Genomic DNA, 25,687 nt, shown 5'->3' on the forward strand with positions numbered 1-25,687 from the left:
CAGCACACAGCTCATCCCAATAGCCAAGGCTGCATAACAACAGTCTTGGGATATCCCAGGATATACACTGACTATATGTTTTTTACGAGTTCGCTATCATACTGGCTTAGCACTTACTACTCTTAACTACTTTACCTAACGAATTCGATAATTTTTTTTTCTTTGTTAGGAATTGATTTGATTTACTCGTTTCTACAAGAAGGTTGAGACTCGGTGCTCTATATGGCTATTTAATTGTTTAAATCAAGGGGAATTTTTATGTTGATTAGCATGTTGCATTGTACCTGATGTTGTTGATAAAATATTATGTAGTTGCACATTGTTGTCCGCTAGTATCAGCGAATGCAACGTCATGCAACCTTGCCGGCTCGTGTCCCTATCGCTCCTTCCCGTGGCTATCGTCTCATTCCTATGGCTATCGGCTCACGCTACTTCCTCTGTTCGCTTCCATATCTCACAAGTCCCTCCCCTCATTACCGTCCCTTTTCACTGGTTACCGTCACATACTCCTTGTTACCGTTCCTCCTCCCTCTCTCTCCCCACACCTCTACTCAAACGCCTTGCTCACGTCAACCACATTGATTGACAGATTTCCCACGGCCCTTCCTATTTTCCCACGACCACCTGTGATCTCCCACGGCCATCAAGACGCTCCCAAGACATGTTGACAGACAGGTCACCCAGTCCCCAAAAGTACACATACAATTCTGAGTGATGAGAGTGGCCTCAATTGAGCAGGGTTGAAGACAGTCGAAGAAGCACAGAGTTCTTAACGACTAAGAGAAAGTCAAATTGTCTGTGATACTGTTTCTGATGTTCAAGCAAGTTATTGTGACATAAGGTCTGCACAGCAGCGCCAAGATGAGGGTACACTTCTGTTATAACTGGTGATTTACCTATAATGGGGTTCATCAAATATATATTAATTTAATCTATCATTAAATAGATTAAATATTACATCAAATATTATTTTCTCCTATCCATATAAATATATATATATATATATATATATATATATATATATATATATATATATATATATACATAAGATTTGATTGTGTTATGCTGATGTCGTCTTTAAACGACATCTTATGGTTATATTTAACTATACTCTTATAGTTAAGATTATAGCGGGTTCATTACGTTCTGGGGAAGATAGACTGGGAGTTGAACCCAGCTTCTCGGTGTATATTGACTAGAAAAGTTTTGTTTACAACTGGACAATATTCAGAACTGAAGTTTAGTATACCTAGAAGGATAACTTTAGTATGCCTAACCCAGGTAACTTTATTAGACCTAGCTATATAACATTATATCTTAGCCAGGTACCTTGAGCATACCTGGCCATATAACATTAGAGCATACCTAGCCAGATAACATTAGAGCATACCTAGCCGGATAACATTAGAGTATACCTAGCCGGATAACATTAGAGTATACCTAGCCAGATAACATTAGAGTATACCTAGCCAAATAACATTAGAACATACCTAGCCGGATACCATTAGAACATACCTAGCCGGATACCATTAGAATACCTTACCAAGTACCTAGAGTATACCTATGCAGGTAACTTTTTGAATACTTGGTCTGAAAACCTTATTTCAGTTAGCCTGGCTACAGCATTATATCTCGCCACATGGCTGTAGCATACCTCACCCAGGTGACTACGTAACACCTATCCAGGCCACTGTAGTATATCAAAAAATATAACTGTTGTATACGTGGCCAGTAATCTTCAGATAATGAGACCTCGTGTCCTAGCAACTGAGGAAATTGTGCAAGCTTGGCCGGTTAAACATGTGACTGAGAAAGCCAGGTATGGAGATTGTATAATACTGGGAAAACCTTGACTTAGACAGCGTTGTGTATGGCTCAAATGGTTGGGAATTATAATGAAGCGTCATTGGGCAGCTTAGAGTTCACGGCTCACATCAGAGAGGCATCTAAAATGCTGAGATATTTGGGGTGAGGCTTCAAGACAAATGAGTTGATGGTGCAATGTGAATGCTGGTAGCCACGATAGTTAGTGCTGGAGTCGGCGAGGAAGGTGTTGTCGACCCCTAGTAACAACAGTTTGCGCCCATAACAACACTGATGTAGACCCATAACAACACTGATGTAGACCCATAACAACACTGATGTAGACCCATAACAACACTGATGTAGACCCATAACAACACTGATGTAGACCCATAACAACACTGATGTAGACCCATAACAACACTGATGTAGACCCATAACAACACTGATGTAGACCCATAACAACACTGATGTAGACCCATAGCAACACAAAATTAGAAGCCTTTTAACTCACATAATTAAATCTAAAACAAAAATCCTGCATCTTACAAACAAAAACAAAAAATTGAATGCAATGAAAAACAAAGAGAGACAAAATTTAACAATGTCTTCCAGTTATTACAAAATACATGAGAATAATGACAGCTTTCGAGTCTTTTGAGAGAATTATAACAGCAATTTTCTCCTCACAAATTTCTCTGCTCGCCCAGGATGTCCTTCACCGTGAGGGAGGTGGTTCACAGGCCCCGTGCTAAACGACCTTGCAGCCCGTGCTAAATTCTCCCACGCTAAAATTGGGACATTTACAACCGGATATTTGGAACTATGCATTACTAGTGGGAGAGCACCGCCCGTCTTCAGAGAGCAGGCGGTCATATCCGGGATGGGTTGGGAGGGCTTCGTTAGAAGGTAAGATCTATCGTTCCGTGTTAGGAGATTAGTTAAAAGGTAAGATCTATCGTCCCGTATTAAGAGTCTTATTAAGAGGCTGGTTCTATCGTTAGACGGTAAGATCTATCGCCAGGCATTAAGAGCCTCTAGCTATCGTCCCATTTTTAAGAGTTTCGTTAAGAGTTTGAAATCATCGTCCCGTGTAATGCCAATACCAAAAGAGAGACAATTAAGAAGCCAACCACAGATCCGGAAATATTGACGAAGTTCATGATCTTAAATTTAGGATAACACTGATTTGTTTATATAAGTTTTCAATGAGAGGTGAAAATGGTCTTGTAAAGCCACATAGAGAAAAGACACTATTTATAACTAATTACGTAAATATATTTCCCATTATCCGAGAGATAACTAAAAAATAGTTATCAATACGTAAATTAGATAACAAGAAAATGGGATAAATCGTTTACAATACAACTTGCAGATAACGAAATGAGACAAACGTGAAACCAGTTATGGAAACGGAAGGAAGTAGATACTAAAGGAAGAGGTGATAAATGAAGAGGTAATGTAGCTTTTAGATAATAAATGATGCACAAAGAAAAAAATTGATGTTTTTTCTGTATGAGACGGTAAGATATGTACACGAATCACTGAAATATTCGCTAACCGTATGAGTCTGTCAGAAATACTCGTGTATGAAACCTCACAACCCCCCCCCCCCCACCCCTCAGCTAATAGGTCGCTTTTTTGCACGTTATTGTAACCAAATACGGACGATGAGTCACAATAACGTGGCTGAAATATGTTGACCAAACCACACACTAGAAAGTGAAGGGACGACGACGTTTCGGTCCGTCCTGGACCATTCTCAAGTTGATTGTGACAATCGACTTGAGAATGGTCCTGGACGGACCGAAACGTCGTCGTCCCTTCACCTTTTAGTGTGTGGTCAGGTCAACATTGTAACCAACATTAGAGATGCAACGCATTAAGGAGAGTAACAGTTCAGAGATGTCTACGTTTCTATGCATTGGACTCGATAGTTTACATGGGTTCCTACCTTTTTGGTTAGGTTAGGTGAGGATAGACAGGGTTAGGTTAGGTTACGTGAGGCGAGGCGAGGCTAGGGTAGGTTAGGTTAGGCTAGAGATGGTTAGGTTAGGTTAGGTTAGGCTAGAGAGGGTTAGGTTAGGTGAGGCTAGACAGGGTTAGGTTAGGCTAGAGAGGGTTAGGTTAGGTTAGGTGAGGCTAGAGAGGGTTAGGTTAGGTTAGGTGAGGCTAGAGAGGGTTAGGTTAGGTTAGGTGAGGCTAGACAGGGTTAGGTTAGGTTAGGTGAGGCTAGACAGGGTTAGGTTAGGTTAGGTGAGGCTAGACAGGGTTAGGTTAGGTTACGAATTTTACGGAGAGACAATGAGCTATTTTTTTTTTTTTGTACTGTTCCTCCTCCAGGAGGAGGCAGTAATGACCCTCTTGCCTTTGTGTCCTCCTACAGGTAGAGGAGTAATTAGCCTCTCATCAGGTGTTTGTTTGTTGAGGGATAATTACATATCATTTAAAGCTCCAAGTGAGATGATTGCTACCTAAGGAAGCGTGTTGGAAGACAGGTGAGTTTCCTTCCTTCAGGAGGTGATTACAAACGCCACCAGGTTTCCTCTTCGTGTAATTACGGGTTATTGATGAAAGTGGGCGGGAGGCTCGGGGCGGCACCCTAGCTACTGACGAAGGCAGGAGATCTCACCACAAAGATGACAATTACTCTTCAGCATTTACGGTCTCAAGTCATGTTATTATTGGGAATTTGACCCGCCCTACGGATCCCCAGTTTCCTGTTTGTAACCAACACCCTTTCCTGTTCTCCAATTGCTCTCCCTTCTTCATCCACCTCTTCCCCCTTCCCTTCATGCCTCTACCGCGCTTACTTCCTCCCGCGGGAGTTTCAAGGCCGCGTGACCAGGGACCGTAGAGGAATCTTGGTAAATGGTTCCCCAGCATGCGTGAAGTGTTCCCCAGAGAGGCAGCTGTGGTGAGGGCGTACGCCAGAGAGGCAGCTGTGGTGAGGGCGTACCCCAGAGAGGCAGCTGTGGTGGGGGCGTATGGAGCTCTCATACTGGTGTTTCCTCCTGTCTGGGTAATTATAAGACTCTGATCGTATATAAAAATCTGTGTATCTATTAGTGGAGGTACGTATACGTATGTATATATGTATGTACGTGTGTATTTATGTAAGGGCTTACGAATGTATGTAATGTATGTATGTACTTACCTATTTGTGCTTGCAGGGGGTTGAGCTCTAGCTCTTTGGTCCCGTCTCTCAACTGTCAATCAACTGGTGTACAGGTTCCTGCGCCTACTGGGCTCTATCATATCTACACTTGAAACTGTGTATGGAGTCAGCCTCCACCACATCACTGCCTAATGCATTCCATTTGTTAATTACTCTGACACTGAAAAAGTTCTTTCTAATGTCTCTGTGGCTCATTTGGGTACTAAGTTTCCACCTGTCTTCCCTTGTTCGTGTTCCACTCGTGCTGAAGAGTTTGTCTTTGTACACGATGTAAATTCCCCTGAGAATTTTGTAGGTGGTTATCATGTCTCCTCTTACTCTTCTGTCTTCCAGGGACGTGAGGTTTAGTTTTGTAGACATTTTCTCTAAACATTTCTCTAAACATCAGACGAGATGTTTAGAGAAATGTTTAGTTGAACGAAAAATAAAAATAAACTTTCATAAATGCAATTAAAATAAACATGACAAACAATATGAATCAATGTATAAATACACACGAATACATCGATAAGGAATGCAAAAAATACAACTAATATGAATGTAAAACAAAAAAATATATCCTTTTGGAGTAAATATGATTATATAAAATAGATGTATCCTAACGAATGTTCATTAATTACCTCTAGCGAACGTTCGGACACCGAATACGAAAAGAAGTAAAATACAATGCGAGATAACTATACAGACACACCGGATGCGTGTAAGCACAAGCAAATGGATCCATCCATCACAAAAGACATATATGTCAAGACGAACACAGAACATAAAGACATACGCTAATGCGCACCTTTGAATGCAAGCTCGTTATGTCTAAAGAAATAACCACACACACGAAGCCCACTGCGCTACGTACAATATAATGATTCCCCTCTTTCGCGGCATCAACCAAGGGGGGGAAAAATACACGAGTATTGTATTAAAAGAAGAGTATGATATTAAATACATGTAAGTCAACGTAATTGGGTGATTTAGACACATAATAACTTACACCGTCCCCGTCCTTGGATTGCTAATTGCTTCGCAGAAGGCAAAAGTTACCAGGCCAGGAAAACAAACTTCCTTTCAATCAAATTTTTAGAGCCGCCTCCGAAGGCCATACAGGCAAGAGCGAGCACCATCAGTTAGGTAGTTTTAGACGGCCAAAATACCCTACTTGAGTTGAATTATTGTTTACAAATTACAAGCCTTAATATATAGGAATCACAATTGCGTGATGCATCTAATGAATAAATCTACAAGGGATTTGTGGATCCCAAGCGTCTGGGATGCTCTCGGACGCAGGTTCGAATCCTCGTCACGGCCCTTGTGGATTTGTATAAACAACTACTTGTGAAATTGTGTATTTTCGCTCAATTGCAACTAATAGATAGAACACCAACCTCTAATAGATGGAACACCATCCTCTACTACGCGTTTTATCGCTATTTATAGCACCGGAAAATCTGGAATACATTTTAATTCACTACTTTAAAACATTACCTCTAGGTATTAAATACATAAATGCAAAATAGTTTAAAATTGTACAAGTTTAGATTTAAGAAAGGCCTGGGTAAATACTGGTTTGGAAATAGGTTTGTTGATTTGTTGAAAAAAAAGGGTATTGAAATAAACGTGGCATCACTTGATTGTTTCAAGCGCAGGTTAGACATACATATGAGTTGGTTGGATGCAAATACATTAAATATTAATGTAAAACTTCTCTTGAACAAGGGTCTCGCCGTTTTTACAGGGTCGATGCTCGATCCCGCAGTGCTCTATATGGATAGGTTAGGTTACTTGCATCTGCTTATCCCAGAGCTTTTATATTTCATCATTTATCTGATCCTTTGCTTCATATTCCAATTCCTTGATCATATGTCCCAGATCCTTGTCCTCATATCTCATGACCTCCTTCTCATATCCTCTTTATAGGATATATGAAGCCTATATCCTAGCCTTCATATCCTAGCTCCTTGTCCTTATATTCCAGTTACCTGTCCCCATATCCCAACAACTTGTCCTTATATCTCAGCTCCTTATGCTGAGGCTGGGACAAAAGGTATGTCCCAGGACTTATTTATATTTACAGTCGAACTGGCTTACTATTTACTTCTTAATGTGAATGAGGAGATGGGTGGAGGGCACCAGCGGAGGGCAGCACCATGGAGGAGGGCAGGTGGAGGACAGCACTATTCAGGAGGGCAGCAGTGAAGGGCAGCACCATGGAGGAGGAAGGGGTGGAGGGCAGCGTGACGCAGGATAATAACAGAGCGCCCACCACAGGAGTCAACACACGCTCGGAATACAGATAAGGTCGTGGAGAGCAGCGTTGACTGAAGACCCGCATGCCCGTACCCTGGAGGGCTGTGGTGGAGGGGAGGGGTGGAGGGGAGGGGTGGAGGGGAGGGGTGGAGGGCTGTGGTGGAGGGCTGTGGTGGAAGGCAGTGGTGGAGGGCTGTGGTGGAGGGCTGTGGTGGAGGGCTGTGGTGGAAGGCTGTGGTGGAGGGCTGTGGTGGAGGGCAGGTGTGGAGGGTGTATGACAGGTGTATCTAAAGATAAACTGACTGGTGTACCGTAGAGGTAAACCCATGTTCCACAAGCCCACCCTCTCGTTTTGAGCAGATTCAGGTAGATACAAAATCTTATCCACATCACAAATTGCCAGTAATTCTAAATATTTCACTAAATTACCCGACAGAGAAACAAGGAAACAAAACAAACACACACACACACACACACACACTACAAAAAAAAACATGAGTTTTAAGAATCCTTGTCTACCACCATTATGTAGAATTCATTATAAAAAGAAGCATTTTTTCCTTCTAAATTGGGAGGAATTTAAGATGAATAGAAGCTTATTCATTCTAAATTGTGAAGAATTCAAGATGAAAAATGCTTATTCATTTTAAACTGTAGAATCCAAGATAAATAAATGCTCATTTCCTTCTAAAGCAGACAGAGAAGAGGAGAGATGGAAGTAAATTATTCCTTTTTTTGGGTGTCTTTTCTTAAGAAAAGAAAAGGTTCAAAGGTTAGATTAGGATCAACCCCCATCGGGTCAGGCTATGAATAGGGTTCAAGGTGGAGCTCCTGGGAGTCATTAGGTTCAAGGTCACGCGCACAGGAATCCTTCTGATGGGCATTAAGAGAGGTAGAGTGCCTGGGGTGTTCAGAAGAGCCCTTCTGATGGGCATGAGGGAGGTAGAGCGCCTGGGGAGTTCAGAAGAGCCCTTCTGATGGGCATGAGGGAGGTAGAGTGCCTGGGGAGTTCAGAAGAGCCCTTCTGATGGGCATGAGGGAGGTAGAGTGCCTGGGGTGTTTAGAAGAGCCCTTCTGATGGGCATGAGGGAGGTAGAGTGCCTGGGGGGTTCAGAAGAGCCCTTCTGATGGGCATGAGAGAGGAGGAGTCATCTCCTTCTGGAACTAAGGAGGATCAACAGCTAAAATCAATGCCAAGAACAACGAAGAGAAACAAAATGATTGAAAGTATAGAGTCTGGCTGATCATTAATGTTCTTTTAAAGACCAATATATTGAAAATATGTATATAATTTGACTATTATATTTTGTAATATCTTTGGCAGGCCGTCCCACAGAGAGGCTTTACGAGGATTAAAAATTGTCTTAAAGCATTAATGGCTGGCATGTATTTTCAACCACAAGGGAAGGGCGTTATGAGGAGAATACGCCAAGCCAATACGACTATATAGCACTGGGAAGGGGTCAGGATAAGGATTTGGGGATGGGACGAGGGGAAGGAATGGTGCCCAACCACTTAACGCGGTCTTGAATTGAACGCCGGCCTGCATGAAGCGAGACCGTCGCTCTACCGTCCAGCCCAAGTGGTTAGGAGTTCCAAACACAAGAGAGCCCCGGGTTAAGATTTGGTCATGACCAAAATCATTTTGGTCATTCTCGTTAGCCATTTAATACATGTAAACAAAGCCGCCACGAGTAAACAAAGATGTATAGGTTTCGTTAATGATTGAGTAAATGCTTTATTAATCCTGACTCGGATCTCATAATTTATTGTACCCCCAAAAATATTAAAGATTCGTCATACATGAGCCGACGAATAACGTAATTAAAAGCAAATTTATAAAAATAATTAAGATACAAGCGGATGTGAGGCGATTAGTGTACCATTATATTGGAGTAAAAAGCTTGGGTCTGCTGGAGCCATCAGCAGCAGACAAGCACAAGTCTGCTTAATGACTCCTGCCAAACGTCTCGTAGCGAGGACAGTCGAGATGTTTAGGGCGCGAGAATAGGTGCAGAGCGAGCCTGGGAACAACGATGGGTGGATAGATGCTAGAAATATAAACTAGTATATAGAGAAAGAGGAAATAGGAGAAATTGAAGGACTGAGAGAAGGGAATGAGACAAAAGTATTATACGACTGAGAGAAGAGAGGGAGAGAGTTTCCAGGGGAACGCGCCAAGCCATTACGACTATATAGCACTGGGAAGGAGTCAGGATAAGGATTTGGGGATGAGACGAGGAAGGAACGGTGCCCCCAACCACTTGGACGTTCGGGGATTGAACGCCGACCTGCATGAAGCGAGACCGTCGCTCTACCGTCCCAGCCCAAGTGGTTGGGACGGTATACCTCTCTCTTCTAATAGAGAAGAGAGAGGACGTGGGGATAGAGATGGGGAAGTACCAGTACCAGTGGTCTTGAACAAAGAGGATAGGAATAGGAGGCTCCGTGTACTCGGGTCTCTGGAGCGTGACCAAGGAAGTGTAGTGTTTGCTTGATGGGAGCGGGCTGCATGGACCGCTGGCCGGCAGGTGGTGCTCCAGGCGGGGCTGTCTTGCCGGCAGGTGGTGCTCCAGGCGGGGCTGTGTTGCCGGCAGGTGGTGGTCCAGGCGGGGCTGTGTTGCCGGCAGGTGGTGCTCCAGGCGGGGCTGTGTTGCCGGCAGGTGGTGGTCCAGGCGGGGCTGTGTTGCCGGCAGGTGGTGGTCCAGGCGGGGCTGTGTTGCCGGCAGGTGGTGGTCCAGGCGGGGCTGTGTTGCCGGCAGGTGGTGCTCCAGGCGGGGCTGTGTTGCCGGCAGGTGGTGGTCCAGGCGGGGCTGTGTTGCCAGCAGGTGGTGGTCCAGGCGGGGCTGTGTTGCCAGCAGGTGGTGGTCCAGGCGGGGCTGTGTTGCCAGCAGGTGGTGGTCCAGGCGGGGCTGTGTTGCCAGCAGGTGGTGGTCCAGGCGGGGCTGTGTTGCCAGCAGGTGGTGGTCCAGGCGGGGCTGTGTTGCCGGCAGGTGGTGGTCCAGGCGGGGCTGTGTTGCCAGCAGGTGGTGGTCCAGGCGGGGCTGTGTTGCCGGCAGGTGGTGGTGGTCCACAAAAACCCATTGGGTCCGGCATTTCTTACAAGAAAATGAAGATCTTTTTCGTAGGACGCATCCACTTGTGTTGCGGCAATATGTCTTGCTAAGAGGATATTGAGCACCCGAGGCCCTCTCATGTTCACACAGTGGTGCCTGAGTGTGCCAGCATGTTGTTATTGGCTGTGCACATTTGGTATGTGGTTCTCCGCTGTCTTCCATGTATATATATTTTTTTTTGAGATATATACAAGAGTTGTTACATTCTTGTAGAGCCACTAGTACGCGTAGCGTTTCGGGCAGGTCCCTGGAATACGATCCACGCCGCGAAGAATCGTTGTTACAACCAAGTACACATTTTACTGTTGAGTTAAACAGAGGCTACAGTTAAGGATTTGCGCCCAGTAAATCCTCCCCGGGCAGGATACGAACCCATGACAAAGCGCTCGCGGAACGCCAGGCGAGTGTCTTACCACTACACCACGGAGACTGTAAATTATATATTATATGATTCTCTTTCTCATGTCATTTCTATATAGTACATTTTAAGAGCTTCGAGTCGGTCCTAATAGTTTAGGTGTTTTATCCTATTTTTAGGTGTCGTATATTATATCAGTATTTCCTCTATTTCAGAAATCTCTCCTGTTTTGAAAGGGGAAAGTAAGTACCGAGCAGTACTCAAGGCAGGAAAGAACAAGAGGAACATTGTAGGGGAATCCCTGGATTCGAAGGTTATAATCCATGCTGTCATTGTCCTCACTGATGCTGTATTTCCATTGTTATAGTCACTAAACGTTAGGTCGTCTAACATCATTATTTCAAGATCTCCGCAAGTACAATACACAAATGAGAAAAGTTACGATCCAAAAAAATATTTTCAGAGAAGTGGCATATAACAGACTGGAGTGAGAATGCATAATAGAGCAGACTATATCCTTCAACCCGTAGCACAGACAGGTAAAAGTGCGTTACAAAGCAAGGTCAAAGACAAAAAACTAGCGATTGTTTTAACAACAAATATTTGAAAACAATGTAGAAGAAAGAAAAGGTTTGGAAGCGCTACAGGAAATGGCTTAACCCACATCACTGTCAGAAGTATGAAATGAACTAAAAATTAACTACACTGAGGTGAGAAGAAATAAATTCAAACGAAAGGATGATATATTAGAACTAAATATAGTACAATTCTTTAAATTTAAGAGGAACGTGAATGTGCATTACAGAATATAGTGACAATATTTAAGAATTGAAGCAATGAGTATAAACAAAAATTATCAAGAGCCTATTTATTTGAGAGAATTTCAATGCACTAGACACCAAGTAACTATACACAAATGAATTGGGAATCATACAAAAAATATATTTAGACAAATTAGGAAGCTGTAATTCGACATTAACAATAAAGCAATAACCAAACGAGATTCCACCCAGGGCACTAAGGGAATGTGCAGAGAAACTGGGTTAACCACTCTGCCAGCACACTGGACTTGTGATCCTGTGGTCCCGGGTTCGATCCCGGGCGCCGGCGAGAAACAATGGGCAGAGTTTCTTTCACCCTATGTCCCTGTTACCTAGCAGTAAAATAGGTACCTGGGAGTTAGTCAGCTGTCACGGGCTGCTTCCTGGGGGTGGAGGCTTGGTTGAGGACCGGGCCGCGGCGACACTTAAGCCTCGAAATCATCTCAAGATAACCTCAAGATAACCACTCTGGATTAACCTCAAACTCTCACTCCTAGATGGACAGCTAGATAATAATAGAAAAAAAATGGCAAACAAGGTGTCACTATAAGGAGAGTGCCAGAGAACAAGTGGACGACCATAGATCACATTCAGTCCAAAACATCAACCATTTACGGGCTATTCATGCCCGTGCCACCTCTTGAGTGGCTTAATCAATCAATCGAGTACGTGCTGAACTATAGATCACTTTCGATTAAGAACACATCTAGATTAAGAATTTTCTTATCCAGACCACCACAGGAGCCTTGAGACGAAGGAGGGTCACACTTTTGAAGGATAATAAGTTGATAATAAACACTTTGGCTTCATACTGGAATAAATTCTTCATATCAGATCTACTTTGTTATTGTTATGGAAACTATTAAAGAAACTGAAGTCATGTAAGGAGCAATATTGGCCCTGAGCCATAGATGGGAATCAGTACGGATCGTGTACTAACTAATGGTGTCTTGCAAGGGTTAGTTTTGCCCCAATAGTAACTACTGGGGTACTAAAAGGATCAATACTTGCTGCTAACTACCTGTTGGGCTCCTATAATGATCATTATTGGCGCTCCGTCACTTGCGGGTTCCTTAAGGATCAGCACCAGCTCCAGAGTCCCTAGTTGGATTCCTGAGGGTCCAAATCCACAAGGGCCGTGACGAGGATTCGAACCTGCGTCCGAGAGCATCCCAGACGCTGCCTTAATCGACTGATTAAAGCAGTCCATTCTGGCCCTATTTACCCGGTAATGGGTGATTACATGAATGTGTTCATAAACGAGACAACAGTTTTAATAACGTGTCTAAAGTATGTTGACCAGACCACACACTAGAAGGTGAAGGGACGACAACGTTTCGGTCCGTCCTGGACCATTCTCAAGTCGATTGTGAGACGTCGTGGGATCAATATTAGTATTGAATTAGTATTGAAACGTCGTCGTCCCTTCACCTTCTAGTGTGTGGTCTGGTCAACAGTTTTTAACATAGCAGTCAACATTCAGTGTTGACAATTGCCACATGACAAATATGGAGGAGAGTGGGAATATGTCCATTACAACTGCAACTTGTATTACATAATTCTAAGGAAATTAGATACTTTATCGTGAGAAAGCATCGTATGTACTGAAGTGAGAGAAGGCTGTACAATTTTTGAGAATTTTAGAAAAGGTTGTTAAGTACATGGATGAAAAATAATGATGTTATTGACAAGTCCAAAATTCAAGATGAAGGACAGAACGGGATGTGTAAACAACAAACACAAATTTATAGAAATAGAAAAATTTAATTGGAAAAGCTTTCGAAAAAAATAAATAAACAGAAGTAGAGATCATATGAGTTTTAAAAGGGATATAAGGATGTACTGGCTCGGAAATAGGGTTGTGGGTGAGTATAATTGGCTACCAGATAGCACTATTCACTCCAATAATTTAACATGGTTCAAGAATATACCGGACAGGTATATATGGGTAATAGGGAATGGATGTAATTGATCCCACTTAGTATTGAAAAATATTAGTCTATATAGTCTCCAATATAGACTAACTGCCATGTTCCGTAATTCCTATATTCTCATATTTGTAAACTACAAAAAACAGATATCTAAATGATAACAAGCAGTACTTGTGCATCATTAGAGTGGGAGGATACTAACAATTATCTCCAAGAGAATATTGCGTGTGTGGTAAAACCACAATTATTTTTTATATAGTTGATGCTCAAATATTGGAGGAAGGCGGAGCATCACGTACAGATAAAAAGCCGCGGGTTAAAAACACACCTTCCCTTACGCTAGGTCGCCGTCCTGGGGGTCAAACCTCTTCATCTTCGGGTGAAAATAAATCGCTTAATGGAGCCTCCTCGCCACAAGACCGCAGCCGTGCACCAATTGTCATAATTTACCCTCGTCAATTACCACAGCAACAGGAAAGAGAAGCAAAACACACGTCAGAACACCACTAAACACTTCCAAAATTACAACACTTCAGAAATGTTATGATTTCGAACGAATTTGTTGGAAATAACGAACCTGTTGTTAGCCGTTGGGAATAACAGGGTCGTTAAGGAGATCGAATTATGCGAAGGTTAAATATGCGGGTTGCAGTTGGGAGTCGTTTTACCCAGAGGGCACTAGCATGGCAGCTCTCACAGTGTCAACCTGACTATTCCCGTCCCTGGAATGTCTATGCGTGACCAAAACCTTGGAGGTCATGGGTCACCGCATGAGGCAGCGTTTATGTTATTAGGTTACGCCGGGGGAGAACTAGAGAAGAGACTGAGAGCGGAAAGTGAGGAATGACGGCGGAAAGGAGAAGTGAGTTAGGCAAGAATGGAGTCAGAGCTGGATGGTGAAAATGTAAACAATGTGCGGAGAGCGAACGGGTTCGAGTAGGAAATCTGCAACAGTGAATTTACACCAGTACTTGAAAATAGTAGCGGTGCTTCTATCTCTGGAATTCAGCTCCTTGGTGGGTGGGACTTTAAGGCATGGAGAGAGAGAGAGGGAGAAAGATGCTGGCTGAATTCGCCAAGATAATAAATTGAAGAACGTAATTTCCTGAGCTAAACTAAGGATACTTGAAACTGAATGGTTGAAAAGCATGCGGAGGTACCAGAGACGAGTGTGTGAGAGAAGATAGTGAAAGTAGCATAGGGGAAAGTTTCTCATGGTGGGAATAAGATTACTCATGAAGAAGAGGTGAGTAAAGACGCAAGATTACATCCGCATATTCCTCAGGATCCATGGCTGACATTATTACTAAGAACCATCTATCACCACACGGTAAACACAGCGCTCAACACTTCCAAAATTACAACACTTCAGAAATTTTATGATTTCGAACGAATTTGTTGGAAATAATGAACCTATTGTTCATTAATGACCCCATGTATCCGCAACCTATTGACCCCCATGGATCCACAATCGACTTGAGAATGGTCCAGGACGGACCGAAACGTCGTCGTCCCTTCACCTTCCAGTATGTGGTCTGGTCAACATACTTTAGCCACGTTATTGTGATTCATCGCCTGCATATTGATAAAGTATATTTATTTTACGTATGAGTCGAAGGAAAATGAATGATTTAAACTGGCAGGTTGTAGCCACCAACTCTATTCATCATCTCATACGTAGGAATGATAGAAATTATAATGGGAGTCATTGCATTAAACAAGCAGCTGTTGAAAAAAGTAGGGGTACAAGAACTGAAGCTCGACACTTCAGGAAGAAATGAATACACCTCTTATTATACGCAACAAAGATGCGGAAATGACGAGAGAACACAATGCTTAATGACCATAAATAAACAAAGATCATTAAGGTAATATTCTCATTTTGTTCATAGAGTTCCGTGTATATACCTTAATGTTTCGAGCCTCATCAGTGCGTGTTCAGCCCCGGTGTTCGAGCTAACATCTTGACTATCACTACGAACGAGAGGCGGAATGTTGCGGAATTCTCGTCTAAGGAGTAACGTGATGCTAAGATCAAGTTCAAGTTGGTTTACAGATGCAATAAAATACGTCACAGAAGAATAGAGCAGCTGAGACTATTTCCACCTTCCTCTATATGATGCTGAGATGGTGAGTACGGGAGGCTGGTGATTACGGGAGGCTGGTGATTACGGGAGGCTGGTGATTAGGCAATTAATGTTTAAGTGGCAACTGTTCGTACACGGGGGCGCTCTCGTACTCTCTGGACTTGCTTCGTACTCCAGGGCTGATATCTCGCTTCAGGACCTGCTATCGTGCGCCTCACGAAAAGATAGCATTAATAACGGAATTAAGAATACTATTGTGGAAATCCTCCCTCCCCTCTTATCAAAGAGGATAAGATAAGTAAAAGGGGGGTCAAACCAGAGGGGTCAAACGTAGCATTTTAAAAGGGAGGGAATTATCAGGGGAAAGTGCTAAGCCATTACGACTATATAGCACATAGAAGGGGATGAGGATAAGGATTTAGGATGAGACGAGGGGAGAGGAATGATGCCCAACCACTTGGACGGTCGGGGATTGAACACCGACCTGCATGAAGCGAAGCCATCCTTCTACCGACTAGACCAAGTATATACGAAACTTACTGAGGACGGAAATCTGTATAGAGGCGGAAAGGTTTATATATGACATGAAAGCTAGATATATGACATGATAGCTTGATATATGACATGAAAGCTTGATATATGACATGATAGCTTGATATATGACATGATAGCTTGATATATGACATGAAAGCTTGATATATGACAGGAAAGCTTGATATATGACGTGAAAGCTTGATATATGATATGAAAGCTTGATATATGACGTGAAAGCTTGATATATGACATGAAAGCTTGATATATGACGTGAAAGCTTGATATATGACGTGAAAGCTTGATATATGACATGAAAGCTTGATATATGACATGAAAGCTTGATATATGACATGAAAGCTTGATATATGACATGATAGCTTGATATATGACATGATAGCTTGATATATGACATGATAGCTTGATATATGACATGATAGCTAGATATTTGACATGATAGCTTGATACATGACATGAAAGCTTGATATATGACGTGAAAGCTTGATATATGACATGATAGCTTGATATATGATAGGAAAGATGAATCACGCTTCACTAACGAGATGGAGTTCGTAGTTCAACTGTTAGTCGGTGGAAAAGTGCCTGAATGTATTAGTGACAATGTGGGGGGGGGGGGTTGTATGATTGTATACTGGGTGCTGTATATGTGAAAGTTTAGTGAATTGTCGTAATACACGAGCCTAATGGTGTGCGTGTATTCACTCACGAGACACGTTGTATTATACATTCATGTATATACATAGTTTATACATGTTGAGCTCGCACAAATAGCCCGTATGTATTCCTGGATGTATGCGTGTGTGCTGTATTTATTAATTTATTATATACATGGTTGATCGGTTAACTCTAAACTACCTTGAATGAACAAATGGTTAAGTATTGACGGGTGAATTACCTAGCCCTCAGCTAACAACCCAACTACATACTGAGCTCGTTACGACAACCAAGGGGGGGGTGTCAGCGCCCTCGGCCCGCCACTGAATGGCCCCTGGTTCCATTCCCGCATAGGACAAGTTTCTTAACACCTGATGCCTCTATTAGGTTAGCAACATATTGGTACCCAGGAGCTAGAAAACTGTTGTGGGCGGCATCCTGACCCTATAAAGTGAGGTGACAGACGAGGTGAGCAAATACCTAATTCCGTATATTAACATTCGCTTCTTAGAGATAAACACATGAATATCTAAAATCTAAATTCATGCCGTTCGTACATCTGTATACGGTACGTTCGAATCTTTTGTTATTCGTACATATGCGTGTTAAGATGCCACTGTTTACCTGTTCGATACCTGTTACCGGCAAGTTGATCTATCGGACGCACTCTGGCCGTGGACGACGTTCGGGAGATGTAATTATTGACCAAAGAGAGAATGATCCTATATTCAGTAGGGCACATATTTTATTTCTTGGCACACGCACTCGTGAGACACCACTTCACACACACTCGAGAGACACTCCCATACCGCCAACAGACACATGAGACACACACACCTGTCCTTCTTGTCTCACACACCTGTGAGACAGACCTGCAAGCACGTGCTTGCAGGTCTGTACTACAATGCTGCTTACTGAACACGAAGAATGGTTTCGTGAACAATAGATAGACTAATTGTTGTCGTGAGAGCTTCGTGGAGTTAAGCAAGCAGCCTTCAGCAGCAGCAGCAGCTTCCAGCAACAGCAGCAGCCTCCAGCAGCAGCAGCAGCCTCCAGCAGCAGCGAAGACAGAGATCCCACACTGAAGACAGAGATCCAAAACTGAAAGGTTTTCGGTGAGCAATGAGATGTGATTTGAATTCACTTTTGTAATGCAAATAGTTCTTTTGTTTTCATCTGCATATTGTATTCTTCAGATGTGTGTGGTTATTTTACCATCGCGGTTCATCTCATCAGCAGAGAAGCCAAACAGGAGAGGATAACGCTCTGTGGCTCCAAATGCCCGTCTTGGGAGAAGGAATACTCTGGTATCCTTTGGCTAGAAAAGGAGTTTCTCAAGGCATACTCAGCAGTCCCTCTGGATCTAGAAAAGGAGTTTCTCAAGGCATACTCAGCAGTCCCTCTGGATCGTAAAAGCTCCAAATTCCATTCCACACTAAAGGGAAAGTATGGAATGTTTACGGAAGATGGAAGTGGTCAACCCGTTCTCGCACTTGCTTATAGTCAATATTGGCTTATTTAATAAGTGCATATGTGACATACTAATTGGTTAAGGTTAATTGCAGTGGTTAAGGTGGTGAGCGAGAAACAATGTTGAGAGTGGGAAGTGATAGTGGTTAAGGCTGCCAGAGATGTTCAAGTGAAGAGGAACATCTTCAGAGGAACATCTTCAGAGGAGCATCTTCAGGAAGGAACACCTTGAGAGGAACAGCGCAGGGTGCAGGAATGATCTTAGGTAAGGGAGGAGTGAAAGCAAGAGATAAAGAGAAGGTTTTAGAGAGGAAGAAAGAACAGGGTTAAGGGAGAAGGAAGGGTAAAGAGATGTTGTTGTTGATGTTGTTATAGATTCAGCTACTCGGAACAAGTTCCAAGTAACACGGGCTATGGTGAGCCCGTAACTTACCAGAGTAAAGAGAGAGTCAGGGTAGGAGTTAAGGCAGGGGTGAGAGAGGTGTTAAGGGAGGGTGAAGGGAAGACTAAAGGTGAAGGTGAAGAAGGTGAGGGCGTCGTCAAGGAGCACATACGAGGAGTCACTGGTGTGGCACTTAACGGCAGCACTCTCTCTCCGTTACTTAACAGACTGTTGGCGCGCTGTACACCGAGACGGAACTTTTTCTCCAGAAAAGTGTCTTCCACAGTGACAAACATACTCAACATATCGAAGACCGCTCTTCATCGTGCACCTGATACCGATGGGAAAATAGGACGAGAGGACGTGAATGGAAGCTGGAAACTGAAGGAAGTTCTCATACACTATACATTAGTGGAATACACTGAACGATGAAATTGTGGAAGCCACCTCCGTCCACAACCTTATGGTCAGACTCGACAAGGACTTCGCACGTCAGAATGGTTAAATAACGAAACAGGTACATCAAGGCTAGTTGGCAAGGCTGGCAGAACTACGCCTCACTGCCCCGTTGTCATTAATAGGTACACACATACACGGTCACAACTCACCATCACACCGTCACCAACCCACGCCTCACCGTACCGCTAACACCATAACACAACGCATATAACTCCTTTAATATTGTGTTGGATAAATTGACATCACGTGTCTGCCTCCCTTGTCTCCTTATTTACTTCATCTCCCTCCTTTATCACCCTGTCTGCTTCATCACCCTCCCTTGCTTCACTCTCCCTATCTGCTTCGTCTCTCTCTCTCTCGTCTCTGTCTCTTTACAAAGCTTCCTGTTTAACTGTTCGTGTTGTGACTGTTTTTACAGTACGTTCCGTCTGTCACCTGCGCTACCTTCAGTATTTATTCTGTCTGTCGCTGACAGATATGTTCCCTTAGTTCAGTGTCCTCCATCCACAAGTTTTTAAAATGTCACGGGTCATGGGGGGCCCCAACAGTCAGGGCTTGGGGTCTCAACAGTTAGGTAGATCATGGTGGCCCCAGCAGAGTCAGGTCCTTAGGGCCCCAATAGTTAGGTCCCGAAGGCCCACGATTGAGTCAGGTCCTTAGGGTCCCAACAGTCTGGTCATGATGGATCCACAAGAGTCAGATCCTGAAGGCCCCAATAGAGTCAGTTCCTGAGGGCCCCAATAGAATCAGGTCCTTAGGGCCCCAACAGTCTGGTCATGATGAATCCACCAGAGTCAGATTCTTAGTGCCCCAACATAGTCAGATCCTGAGGGCCCCAATAGCTCAATAGAGTCAGGTCCTGAGGGCCCCAACAAAGTCAGATCCTAAAGGCCCCAACATAGTCAGGTCCTGGGGGCCCCAACGCTGCTGTTCCCACACCTGGTCTCAGCTTGCTATGTGTAATCAAACAGTCGTGGTCCTCAGTGTCTTCGCTCTTGTACCGTTGGGTTTGTTTACCTTCCTTCCTCTTGCTTTTAGTTCCAAGATTTATTTAATTTCTGCTTTCATTTCCTGTCATTGATGAATTTCTTCTGTACTTCCGCACCAGTTTTAATTTTTGTATTGGATAGGATATCATTGTAATTTTTTGGTTAGTGATATTTGGTGTTCTTACATCAGAGATAAGACTCATTTGCCTACGGTAGCAAGGTTTCATATGATTTAACATGATGGGGCGTGATAAGGAAGACCTTCTGCCTCTAGGGACAAGAGTGAAGCACTTGTTAAAGAAAGGAAAGTTAAAAATAATAATATTTATTGCCTGGTGTTGCTGAATCCTGACACTCTGTATCTTTCACTGTGGCACAATGCAAAAAAGTTTTGAGCAAATGACTGAGCTACAGCAACCTCGGGTATTGAGCTCAGGTGTGCATTTAGGGACTGACCAAATCTTACTTCTTATTTACTAAAGCTCCTTCCCCTCACTACCTGAGGCAAGTGTCCCCTCTGGTGTTGTACTGAGGAGAGAGACAACTCTCTCTCTCTCTCTCTCTCTCTCTCTCTCTCTCTCTCTCTCTCTCTCTCTCTCTCTCTCTCTCTCTCTCTCTCTCTCTCTCTCTCTCAACGCTTCACTACTACTCTCACTACTCCCGTTCCTTGCTTCTGTCGTCGGAATCCCGTTCCTCAAAGAACCTTTTGTGTGTGTTAGTGTCATTATTCCCTCCACCGCTTGTGTGCCAACCTCAGGCCGGGGGACTCACAACTCTGATTAATCTACGCTGTTTGTATTTTTAGTTTTTGGTTAAAAACTCCACAGAAATAAATATACAAGCGAAAATCATGTTAAAATGAATAATTCCAATTATATTTCACAATGTTAGAGTTTCAATGAAAACTACAAATAAACTTTAGCAGCTCATGGGATTAAACAAGATCATTAATGATATGGAGAAATGCTGAAGCATTGAACGAACATGGGTTGGGGCTTCGAGAGTTAGGCTTTACTTCTTCGTAGTCACTAATAGGGAAGAGTTAGTAGGTAAGTCCTTTCCTGTTACTGGCCTCTCACCTTTGTCCACAGCAAGTGTGGTAGATATTCAGTCTCGTCTCTCACATAATTCACTGCTATTTCGACGCTCTCGGCCACAGCGTAACAATGATTGTGCATTAATGAAATGGAAAGCCTCAGGGTATTAACTCTACAGGTCTCTACGTTTCTTAGCTTCGAATGCTTTAGGTTCGAACGCTTTTGGTTAGGATAATCCCTCTCAGACTCTATTTCATTCTCCAACAATTATAATACATATAGGTACTATAAATGGAACGTACAAAATATGACTTGTACCCCCTCAAAAAAATTTTGTTTTGTATTATGGAGATTCTGAAGTCATAACAAAATATAGCTGTATCTAACCTTCCCTAGCGATAAATAAGCAATCCTAGGCCTAACATACACAGTCGTATGGCTAATTTAGAACATATGTACATTAATAGGCCTAGGAAAATCTAGGTTTGGTTGCTGCCTTCTTTCTCAAACCCTCTACAAATGTGGATTTTCTCTTGGTGTGACAATCGAATTGCTGAAGTTTTGGATTCGTTGCAAATTTGACGCTTGTCATATTCCATTATTATTATTATCGTGAGAATCCATATGCAGGCGATGAGTCACAATAACGTGGCTAAAGTATGTTGACAAGACCACACACTGGAAGGTGAAGGGACGACGACGTTTCGATCCGTCCTGGACCATTCTCAAGTCGATTGTGTCCTGGACCATTCTCACAATCGACTTGAGAATGGTCCAGGACGGACCGAAACGTCGTCGTCCCTTCAGCTTCTAGTGTGTGGTCTGGTCAACATCGTGAGAATGACTGAGAGTGTGCACTAGAGGCGCTGTGTTAGAGGTTGAGGCCACTGTAGAGGTGGGTGATGAGCTCCATGGCTGACACACCCACCACAAGCCTACCACCCGGAGCCAAGAGCTTCCTCCGCCGCGCCTTGGCTTCGAGAGGTAGTAATTCAGTACTCATTTTTTGGCTTCTATTTTTCTAGTGCTTTAAGGATTGAGGTATTTCGGCTTGATAGTGGGAGATTTTTGGCTTGATCTCCTGCTATCATGTTGTTCCCTCTCAGCTTGATAGCGAGAGATCTTCGGTAAGCACTGGTTGTCGCGGCCCAATACTAGTTGTCGCTATGAAAACCTCGCTGCCACCACTGGCTCTTCCAGATGGAACAACCCGGAACGTGGAACCGTTTCCGTAATCACCACGTATTTAACAACCCGCTGAAATGATGGAAGAACAGTTGTTCACAGACGTTTAATATATATTGGTTCTCTCTATGTGTGCTGCAGGCCCAAGTACCTTTGAAGATCTTCTTGAAGACATCGGAACATCGATATGACAATATATTTTAACATTCTTATATATATCTTTTCACCGTGTCCCTAAACAGTGTAGTAAAGCTCGCCAGGGGAAATAGAATCATATTTATTTACTGATGGTCTAAATACGTGCCGTTTTGTTACCTTTAGGGTAATATAGTGGTGCTCTGTTGTTTGGACCTGTCACCCGGGCCTTGGCTTGACAATCTTCATCAATTTCCATTGTTTGCCTGTGTGTCTTCCTCCCCCCCCTGACTCCATGCAGGTCTGGGCGCTGCTCCAAGACTCCAAGAAGCAACACACACACACACACACACACACACACACACACACACACACACACACACACACACACACACACACACACACACACACACACACACACACACACGTTTTACCAGACTATTTGTGTAAGCATTTACCCGAGCGCTGCCAAATATTGTCAGAGTGGTTCCATGTAGTTTACCAATCTCACTCAAGCAGCCATAAATGCCGTCAGATCTACGAGGAAATCTTTTGATTACTTTGAAGATCTTTTTAAACCAAATTATAGCCTCGTTAATGTTAGGCGACAATGAATAAGGGCAACCTTTCCTCCGCCGTCCGGGTGAAGGGGATGAGATGGGACACGTGGTGCGTGACAATAGTGAGTGGACACAGGGGGACAGAATACACAAATGAACCAGATTCAAGTCCTATACACACTACTGTAGACACGGCTACAGGACCAAACCGACGGGATTAGGGAGTCATTCACATCTTGTAATTAAGGAGTAGGAGGCGGGGACCAAGAGCTGGGGATCATTTCTGGTGAATACATTCTCCCTGGACTTTACCTGGCAGTCGTACTGTAATATTTATGATGATAAATAGACAAGATGGTCACATTCATGAATATGAAGTAACATTTACATTGGACTCTTAACTCGCTCGCTCGCTTCCTCACTTACTCATTCACTCGCCTACTCCCTTACTCATTCACTCACTCACTCGCCTACTCACTTACTCATTCACTCACTCACATATGTGCCTACTCACTGCCTCACCCACACACACGCTCGCTCCCTCCCTCCGCGTAGCTGTACAGGCACTGTCGTCACGCTGGCCCGGTCTCCGAGGCGCGACATGACGCCGTTTCAGCGTGACGCCGCGCAGCTGTCTTCTGAGCAATGATGATACCGCACAGCTGTCATTGTGCGTGACACTGTGCAGCTGTCGGTGTGCGTGGGCATGAGTAGCCCGTAGGTGGCAGATTAAATTTTAAATTTTGCTCCGAGGGGCGAGTTTATTGGGCAGCGCCACTCATCCTGTGAGTGGACACACCGCCATAGCAGCATGTACAACACTCCCCAATAGGAAGAAACCCCGCTGGGTTGTTCATCCTGTCACTTGTACCCAGACACAGCTGGGACTTGCTGGGACTTGGGACTTGGTGGCAGATGTTTGGAGTGCATGTGATCCCTGGTGGTGTAACAACTTGAAGTGCGTCTGGGCCTGAGTGCGTCAGACGTCAGAGTGAAAACCGTCTTGGTGGATGTTGGCAGTGATGATGTTTTGGGTAGCAGATAGCTTTAATTTTTACCGGGAGGTCTAACAGGGTTGGGTGGCATTTCCCCGACTTTTAATAGACCATTTATATATCAAAAAATTCAAATTCAAATGTTTATTCAGGTAAAGTACCTACATACAAATATTGATGAATTTATAGATAGAGCTAGTACATACAATGCCTAAAGCCACTATTACGCAAAGCGTTTCGGGCAGAAACACATATCTTAATTGTGTATTAAATTACGCAAGTGTGTGTGTGTGTGTAATTATATAAGTGTAGTTACAGGCTGAGAGCGATGCTCGTGGTGTCCCGTCTTCCCAGTACTCTTTGTCATATAACTCTTTGAAACTACTGACGGTTTTAGCCTTCTCTATCACCTCACTTGTTCCAGCCGTCTACCACTCTGTTTGCAAAAGAAAACTTTCTAATATTTTTTTCGACACCTTTGTTTCCTTAGCTTAAATCTGTCTCCTCTTGTTCGTGTAACTGCGGGTTTCAGAAATTCCTTTCTCAATTTGGTCGTTTCGTTAGTATTTTGTAAGTGGTGGTCATATCACCTCTTTTTCTTCTATCTTCTAGTTTCGGCATGTCTTACGCCTCCAGTCTCTCATCGTAACTCTTGCTTTTCAGTTACTGAAACCATTTTGTAGCTTGCCTTTGTGCAGCTTTTCCCGTTTATTTATGTGCTGCTTAACATTTGGGCACCATACAGCTGCTGCATATTTCAAGTTTGGTGTGTGTGTGTGTGTGTGTGTGTACTCACCTATATACTCACCTATATGTGCTTGCAGGATCGAGCATTGACTCTTGGATCCCGCCTTTCTAGCTATCGGTTGTTTACAGCAATGACTCCTGTCCCATTTCCCTATCATACCTAGTTTTAAAAGTATGAATAGTATTTGCTTCCACAACCTGTTCCCCAAGTGCATTCCATTTTTCTACTACTCTCACGCTAAAAGAAAACTTCCTAACATCTCTGTGACTCATCTGAGTTTCCAGTTTCCACCCATGTCCCCTCGTTCTGTTATTATTACGTGTGAACATTTCATCTATTTCCACTTTGTCAATTCCTCTGAGTATTTTATATGTCCCTATCATATCTCCTCTCTCCCTTCTTTTCTCTAGTGTCGTAAGGTTCAGTTCCTTCAGCCGCTCTTCATATCCCATCCCTCGTAACTCTGGGACAAGCCTCGTCGCAAACCTCTGAACCTTCTCCTGTGTGTGTGTAAATGTGTGTGTAAATCCCGTGTGTGGCATAGCAGACTACAAGTGGTTGTATGTAGAACATTTCTAACGAATAGATTAATGCTTCTCGAGGTAAATCATAGCAAAAGTTTCATTCCCACGCGAGTCTACCCCGACAATATACAATTCGTTAGAGAAAACGATATATTTTATAAGGTAGTCTCCTATATTCAACAAGACGTTCCGCCATTCTCATTTTTGTGTGTATATATACACATGTTAAACTTGTATCGAGGTCCACCTCCCTCAAGGTCGAACTACTGACCCTCACGATGGTGCAACACCATAACAAGCTGACTAACTCCCGGCTACATATTTACCGCTGGGTGCATGAACAGGTACATCAGATGACAAGAAACGTTGCCCATTCGTCTCTGTCCTGTCACGGAAATCAAACCCAGGACGATGAGTCACAATAACGTGGCTAAAGTATGTTGACCAGACCACACACTAGAA

General features: G+C 43.4%; 1 protein-coding gene across 5 annotated transcripts in view; it reads left to right on the top strand.

The window, feature by feature from the left end:
* LOC123759650 (uncharacterized) overlaps positions 1-25,687 on the top strand; it is a 117,559-nt gene that overhangs the window by 68,352 nt on the left and 23,520 nt on the right. For 3 of the 5 annotated variants that reach the window (XM_069317825.1, XM_069317839.1, XM_069317833.1), the window contains one exon: positions 2,514-2,712. The exons of the other annotated variants lie outside the window; for them this stretch is intronic. In XM_069317825.1, the coding sequence (XP_069173926.1) occupies positions 2,687-2,712 (26 nt within the window). In that variant the 5' untranslated portion in view covers positions 2,514-2,686. The remainder of the gene's footprint in view (positions 1-2,513; positions 2,713-25,687) is intronic. 5 annotated transcript variants of the gene reach the window in all.

This window comes from Procambarus clarkii, chromosome 8 (assembly GCF_040958095.1).
Source record: "Procambarus clarkii isolate CNS0578487 chromosome 8, FALCON_Pclarkii_2.0, whole genome shotgun sequence".
NCBI lineage: Eukaryota > Metazoa > Arthropoda > Malacostraca > Decapoda > Cambaridae > Procambarus > Procambarus clarkii.